Below are 8550 nucleotides of genomic sequence, written 5' to 3' on the forward strand. Positions count from 1 at the left end.
ATTCTTAAAGGGGTATTGTTCAGCAAAGTCACAATATGTCCCCAGACGGTTCTTAAAGGGCCATACACACCCAATAAAAGTTAATAAGTTTTCAGGGGCACAATCTTCCAGGAGCCATAGTCATGAGGCAGGAGGCTGGCAAATAGGCTTCTCCACAATCCAGGGAAGCAGGGCAATTTTCCATTTAAAGGGCCAGTTACAAATAGCGATTTGTAACAATTGGTAAATTCCCCCCTCCACTTATACTATTGTAAAGTGCTACAGAATCTGTTGGCGCTATATAAATGGCAATAATAATAATAAGAAGAAGAAGAAGAAAAGAAAACAGAAGGCAGTTATCAAAAATTGAAAGACATAAAGAATTTTGGGCCAACCATGTCAAATTCCATACCTCTCAGTGTCATATTTTTTTTATGTCTTTTCCCATTCCAGACATGGTATAATGAATTTATTTCCTGGAACCCAGATGATTTCTGTGGAATTCACAGAATATATGTTACTGATAAGACATTTTGGAAACCAGACATTCTCATCTCCGAACTGTAAGTTCCACCCATGTAATTTCCCAGGAGAAATGCTGTGTACGTGCATAGGCTCATAACATAACATTAAATAAAGAAATCTGTGGCATTCAATATAACTCTTGGATAGAGCATAGAAGTTAGCTCTCTTATCATTAATGAGATGGCTGCAAGGCAACATTAGCTCGGTATATCCTACTGTCAAATCACAGACAATCTCAAATTATTAGTACGGTTTAAATGGCATCTAGCCAACTTGACATTTTATTTTTATTTTTACCATATGTATTGATTGCTTTAATTGCTGAATGTATGGCTTCTTTTGCTCCTTGCCTATAACTAAGGACTAATTAGGTCCAAAACATATTAGGCATCTAATTTATTCTGGTGAGTACTGGCATGCCTTCGGGACCTTGCATGTGGACCAGGTTTCTCCTACAAATCTTCTGTTCTCATGTAACTTCAACACTGTCTTACCCACCTAAGGCTTGCCTTGTTTATGTTTTAAATTAATCTTAAGTTAAAATCATATGTTAGTTAAATTTTTAAATTTTTTAACATATGGTAAGCACATTGTCATTTCAACTTTTTAATTATACAGGACGAATGATGATGGTAAATCTCCACTAATAATATATAATACTCTTGAAAGTGATGGCAAAATCACTGATTCAACACCAATGCAGGTTATTAGTAACTGCAATATGGACATGTACAAGTTCCCTTTTGACACCCAGACTTGTTTCTTGACCTTTGGTTCCAATGTTCACCCAGGTATGTATGTACATTTTTCTCAAAATTGTTACATGGGTTACATAAAACAAGTAACACATCCAAGGAGAATATTTTTAAATGTGTTTTGAACAGAGAGGTCAGACAAAACCTGACGAAATTACATTGGAAACTAATATCATAATGAAAGACACTATATACTTTTATTTCGATATTTAGGTCATGGTTACTCACATACCTTTTTTAGGTGTTAATATATTGATTATTGCAATAGTCTATACATGTAATCAAATGGATAACCTCAGATATACAATATACAATACAAAGGAGGTCCACCTAAATTGGTGGCTCTTGTCCCCACTGATGACTACAATGGGTGAGGTTCCTTGTCCCCTGTCCTCGATGATCTAGCCAGAAGAATCATGATATTCGATATTACAGACTTTGTTGTTACCATTCTGATGCATGTCGTATTGCAGAGATTGGGAGCTCTCAGATAACGAATTGCTCACCCCATGTATGTCGATCTGGTAGATCACTCAAACAGTCCGCCTCCATGTAGCATGTTAGACACTGCCCACTCACGGGGAGTGTCTATTTTTTACTAATAACTCGCACAACGTCACTTCTGGTCAGGAAGTTACCACATCACTTCCACTTCCTCACTACCTCATTCCCGCACTTTTTGGGGTCGCAGAAGTAACGTGAACCAATCAGAAAGTACACAATTCTATTTTAGAAATGTCTCAGTTCCTGTTTAGATTGGCTCTGAGATGTTTGGCTATAAAAGGAAACATGAGAGCGACATTCAGGGTCAAAACTGACACAAGTTTGATACAGGTCAGGACCTGGGCTCTGAGTGGCATCAACATTGACACAACTGTGGTGCGAATCTGGAGTTAGATTCAGCTCTGAGCCAATATTGATGTGACTTGGACTCTGATCGCCTTAAATAGTGAGTCGACTATGGCGTAGATCAGGACTTGGACTCTGTTCAGTGCCAACATTGACGCGACTATGTTACTGTTTTGAGTATCGTTGGCGGCAAATTTTACGTACAGTGCCTTGCAAAAGTATTCACCCCCCTTGACTTTTTACCTATTTTGTTACATTACAGCCATAAGTTCAATGTTTTATTAATCTGAATTTTAGGTAATGGATCAGAACACAATAGTCTAAGTTGATGAAGTGAAATGAGAAAAATATATACATAAAACTATTTTTTAGAAATAGAAAACAGAAAATTGGCATGTGCGTATGTATTCACCTCCTTTGTCATGAAGCCCATTAAAAGCTCTGGTGCAACCAATTACCTTCAGAAGTCACATAATTAGTGAAATGATCTGTCATTACATATACACACATTTTTTGAAAGGTCCCAGAGGTTGCAACACCTAAGCAAGATACACCACTATCCAAACACTGCCATGAAGACCAAGGAACTCTCCAAACAAGTAAGGGACAATGTTGTTGAGAAGTAGAGGTCAGGGTTAGGTTATAAAAAAATATCCAAATCTTTGATGATCCCCAGGAGCACCATCAAATCGATCATAACCAAATAGAAAGAAAATGGCACAACAGCAAACCTGCCAAGAGACAGCCGCCCACCAAACCTCACGGACCGGGTAAGGAGGGCATTAATCAGAGAGGCAGCACAGAGACCTAAGGTAACCCTGGAGAAGCTGCAGAGTTCCACAGCAGAGACTGGAGTATCTGTACATAGGACGACAATAAGCCGTACTCTCCATAGAGTTGGGCTTTATGGCAGAGTGGCCCAAAGAAAGCCATTACTTTCATTAAAAAACAAAATGGCACGTTTTGAGTTTGCGAAAAGGCATGTTGGAGACTCCTAAAATGTAAGGAGGAATGTGCTCTGGTCTGATGAGACTAAAATTTAACTTTTTGGCCATCAAAGAAAACACTATGTCTGGCGCAAACCCAACACATCACATCACCCAAAGAACACCATCCCCACAGTGAAACATGGTGGTGACAGCATCATGCTGTGGGGATGTTTTTCAGCAGCCGGGACTGGGAAACTGGTCAGAATTGAGGGAAAGATGGATGATGCTAAATACAGGGATATTCCTGAGCAAAACCTGTACCCCTCTGTGCGTGATTTGAGGCTAGGATGGAGGTTCACCTTCCAGCAGGACAATGACCCCAAACACACTGCTAAACCAACACTTGAGTGGTTTAAGGAGAAACATGTAAATGTGTTGGAATGTCCTAGTCAAAGCCCAAACCTCTCCACTTGAAAATCTGTGGTCAGACTCAAAGATTGCTCTTCACAAGCGCAAACCATCCAACTTGAAGGAGCCGAATCGGTTTTGCAATGAGGAATGGGCAAAAATCCCAGTGGTAAGATGTGGCATAGAGACTTATCCAAAGCAACTTAGAGCTGTGATTGCCGCAAAAGGTGGCTCTACAAAGTATTGACTTTAGGGGGGGTGAATAGTTATGCACATTTACTTTTTCTGTTATTTTGTCTTATTTGTTGTTTGCTTCACAATAAAAAAAAAAATCCTCAAACAACCCATGTTAATTCCAGCTTGTGAGGCAACAAAACATGAAAAAAGGGGGGTGAATACTTTTGCAAGGCACAGTAGTTACGATGCGTTGAGGAGCAAACAGACACATAGGTAACCTAACACAGAAATAATCTATAAACTCATCATTCTCAAAAAGAGCAGTAAAGACTTGAGGATACAAACCAAATAATGGATTAGCACATTAATTTTCTCTGTAATGTGCGAATATTACTAACACTGTACCATTTCTCAGTCCAGGATATCATCATTTTGCCAAAAAACAATTCTACCCAAGTTAGCCAAAATGCAAAGGAGCTTTTTTACAGCAAAGGAGACTGGGCCTTGGACCAGATTACTGTTGTAAGCCAGACAATCCAATATGAGGGGGCACAGTACAGCCAAGTTATCTATAAGGTACAGTTAATCCTCAAGAAAATGAACAGACTGCAAAATATCATGTGTGTCAACATTTATTGCATACTCAAATTGATCAATCTCAAGCTGGAGAAATGGGATAGCTAGAGTACCTGCAAGATCTGCCCGGGGTCTCATTCCCTTTAAAATAGGGATAGGCAACCTAAGGTACCCCAGATGTTGGACTTCATCTCCCATAATGTTCTTACAACCATAATGCTGGCAAAATGTCAGAGGGATGCAGTCCACAACATCTGGAGTGCCAAATGTTGTCTACCCTTCCTTTAAAGGAACACTCCAAGCACCATAACTACTACAGCTTGCTGTAACTTGGTGGACCATTCAGATGCCCATTTCAAAACTGTAATGTAGTATATAATGCAATACATAAACCAAACATCTTCATAAAACTATTCCCAATATCAAAGGGGTCTTCTTTACATTGGGGAAGGGAAATCAGCTCGGACCAGTTCCATCATGAATGTGGTGTTCTGCTTCCAACATATGGGGATCCATCTAAATAGACGGAGGACCATATTTTGGGTTCTGGCCCAAGAGTAAAGAACCACTGATCTGTATATTTCATAGTGTCTATACTAGGCCGTAGTAAAGATTATAATTTATAAATTATATGCAGGTGATATTATTTAACAATAAATACCTGCATTATATACAATATCTAGCAAAAGTATTCAGACCGTTGACAAATTCTCACATTTTACTGAAACACTGTCTGTAAATTAAACTTTATCTGAAAAACTTTTAAATAAAACATAATTGTCATAAGGTCACATTTTTATATTGAAGAAAAAATATTTTTTTAAAAGAAATACACACATACATAATACATAGTAATAATACATAAGTAAGTTAACATTGCAGGAAAAAAAATTTCAGTCTGCAAAAAAAAAAAAAAAAAAAGCAGAAGCTTGAGAGAGAGCTCCCCTTTCAGATTGACAAAGTTCCCAAGCACAAAGAAAAATCAAGAAAATGTGAATACCCTACAGTGGCCCAGTCAAAGACCTGAAATAAATCCCATCTAGAATATGTGGCACTCTTAGAAAATTGCAGCCTACAAGTTCCACACAGTAAACATGGACCACCTGGAGCAACTCTGCCAAGAAGAATGGGCAAAAATGACTCAGAGCAAGTATGCAAAGATGATAGATACTTACCAAAAAATGCAATGCTCTTATTACAGCAAAATGTGGTCATGGTTTTAGGAGTCTGGACGTGCAGTGATTCCACTTGAACTACTGCACATCCAGAGATATTTCTAAGTGTGTCCTGGGGAAGCTTCCCGCCTCCAGCACATGTGACTTAGAAAGCCCAGAAATCTGTTCCGCACTGCCTAATGTCAACTTCGTGCATAAATTATGTATCTCATGAGGGTGCGCATCAAGCTGCCGACAGATGTAACTGCTTGTTCCTTGCAGGTTGAGTCTCTATGAGAAGCCTTTGATTTAAACTCAGTGTGGCTCGCGTGGCGTTATACGGGGGGTGAGACGAGCAGCACTGGAGAGCCCTACCGGGCAGCGCTGGATCAAGGTGAGTAAACTTTACTTTAAAACGCTCTATTATTCTATCAACAAGGGTTGGAGAAACCCTTTAATAGTTGAATATTTATACCGAAACGCCTCATTTTGGATTTCAAATGTACTCTTGGAACAAGGTGAGTTTGCAAGAAAAATTTTGTTTGGGCATTTCTGTGTATCACCAGAAAAAATATATAATTTTCAAGACATATATATATAATTATTGTTTTCATATTTGTCATTTTTGTGTTGATTTTCCCTAGATAACGTTGAAAAGAGCTTCTGTGATTTACGTTATTAATCTCATCATGCCCTTGTGCTTCATGATGTTTCTAGACCTTGCCAGTATGTTCATACATTTGGAGTCTGGGGAAAGGCGTGACTTTAAAATTAATGCTGTTTTTGGATTCTTTGTGCTCCTGTTGATTTTTAATAACATGACTCCCAATTCTGACAGTGAACCTATGCTAGGTACGTAGCCATTCTTTCATTTACGGTGTTACATTTTGGAATTACATAAAAAGAATCATTATCTCTTAAATGGCTAATGCCCTCATTATATCAATTCAATGTCAATTGTAATGTGGTCATTAAATAGCAAAAATTAACATTCAAAAACTACAGTTAATCATTTTGTTCCAAGCCCCAAAAATGTCATGATCCTGTTATAGTTGAATTTGAAGAAAATGATTACACCAAGTGGATTCTGTAGAAAAATGTGAATTCTGTAGCAAACATCTCTACATGCAGACATTTCTGATTGTTTTATTTAACAGGTACATTCTGCATTGTCTCTATGGCCATTATGGTATTCAGCCTTTTGAACTGCATAATTATGTTATACATTCACTCACTTTCGGAAACCAAAAAACAAGTTCCACCCTGGGTAAAGATATGGATCATGAAACATTTGGCACGTGTCCTTTGCTTCCGTCCTCTGGAATCGCTGGACGAAGATCTGGCAACCACTGTGGAAGCTGATACAAGTGAGTAGAACCTAAAAAGGAAGACTGAGAAGACACGTTAGAAAAACTAATATTTTTCAGTTTCTTTATCTTCATTGCAGATACTAAGAACCGAAAAAGAGCAGATAAAAAGTTAGAAACCCAAGACAAGAGGAAACCCACTCAAGGAAAGGAAAATGTTACCCAAGAAGTAAAAGTATTAAAGGGGTTACTGTGGGAAGTTATGAAGATCCACCAAAAGTTGGATCTCTCGAACAACAACGATGATGGCAAGTCTGAGTGGTGGTTTGTAGTCCATGTTGTGGACCGGCTAGTCCTTATCATCTACGTCATAATTTTGATTATTATTTTTGCTGTCGTTATTTTGGCTTGGGCTAATTGAATGATATTTATAAATACAATCGAGGCCTGGATACGTAACACAGAAACTTAACAAACCAACCTCATGCCTAAAGTATGCATAAATAATGTTTAAAATATGTAAAGGAGGCACCATCTAGGTATCTTATTAGAATCAAATAATGAACTAATGCCAACTAGCTTATCCATTGTATATTAATTGCAAATTGTAGGCCAAAATAGGAGTGGACCCTACTTTTTACATTGGTTCTTAAGTCACTGTTTATTGAATGCATTTGCCCTAAGAATTACAACGTTACAAGAACTGACAATGTTCAATGAAAGTGGATCCCACAACCGACAATCTGTCTATTTCAGTTATATTTTCATGTGTTGTTTACATAATATCTTTTAAATTGATCATATGAACAAACAAATACTAAAAATGGTACTTTTAAGTTACTCCTTTATGTGGCTGTGTCACATATGGCTGGATTTTGAAAATGACTTTGAAGAAAGTGTATGCATTGATCTGTCTTTCTATCTGTCTAACTTTTTATGTCTCTGTAATGGTGTGTACAAACAGTTCCCTGAGTAAAAGAGGTAATTTGCAGCATTATGTCAGCCCAGTAGCTCTCATTAGTACCTGCTGTAGCAGTTGTTGGGGTCTTAAAAGATGCACGCCTGCAGAGGCACAGGAGGATAATTTTGTGGATCTCATGCAGGACAGTGGAAGCTCTCAGGAGCTGGAGTTAATGTTTAAACTCTTTTATTTTCTCTCAATGTCTAGTGATAACTGGATAGCAGTGAGATTGTTATAATGTAAGTTACTGTGCACTTGGTAGAGTTGTTGAATTTGCATGGTATACTTTAAAAAGGGTGTCCTGTAACCCCATACCATGAGGAAATAAAGGAACTACAGAAAATACTTAGTCTGCTGGTGTTCCAACAAGGTCCACTGCGTTACTATCTGCGACTGCATTATTGTATATTTCATCGCTGTGATGTTATCTATCTACCAGTCTGTCTAGCTAAAACTGGTTTTACCCAGAGCCTCATAAATATGGAAGATGGCTCTAGAGTAATCACAGCATCAGCAGCTTTTATACGTCAAGTAACAGCAAATCATTTTATACTGATAGCAAACTTGATCAACATATTACTGGCAATCCAACGAAGACTTTGTTCCAAGCTGGTCGCATTTATTTAATGACAAGTTGGTAATCACTAAAATGGTTACAATGCAGCAGAACATGTTGGTGCTATACAAATACCAAATAAGCAATGGTAGGCATGTGCATGGGGAAAATTTTCGGTTCGGTTCAGCATTCTGAAATTCGGGACTTTCGCAATTCGGGACTTCCACACTTCAGAACTTCAGCAACTTCGGAACGTCGGCACTTCAGCACTTCGGAACTTCGGCACTTCGACACTTTGGAAATTCGGCAACTTTGGCTCTTCAGCACTTTGGAACTTTGGCACTTCAGCACTTTGGAACTTTGGCACTTCAGCA

At 38.3% G+C, this 8550-nt stretch overlaps 1 protein-coding gene across 1 annotated transcript in view; it reads left to right on the forward strand.

Annotated features, from left to right (window-relative positions):
* Positions 1-7227, forward strand: part of LOC134579476 (5-hydroxytryptamine receptor 3A-like) — a 73647-nt gene extending 66420 nt beyond the window's left edge. The window contains exons 4-9 of the mRNA XM_063438782.1: positions 433-542; positions 1123-1295; positions 4038-4198; positions 5997-6204; positions 6510-6719; positions 6800-7227. Of these exons, the coding sequence (XP_063294852.1) occupies positions 433-542; positions 1123-1295; positions 4038-4198; positions 5997-6204; positions 6510-6719; positions 6800-7080 (1143 nt within the window). The 3' untranslated portion in view covers positions 7081-7227. The remainder of the gene's footprint in view (positions 1-432; positions 543-1122; positions 1296-4037; positions 4199-5996; positions 6205-6509; positions 6720-6799) is intronic.
* Positions 7228-8550: the final 1323 nt, after the last annotated feature.

The sequence above is a fragment of the Pelobates fuscus genome, chromosome 12 (genome assembly GCF_036172605.1).
Source record: "Pelobates fuscus isolate aPelFus1 chromosome 12, aPelFus1.pri, whole genome shotgun sequence".
Lineage (NCBI taxonomy): Eukaryota > Metazoa > Chordata > Amphibia > Anura > Pelobatidae > Pelobates > Pelobates fuscus.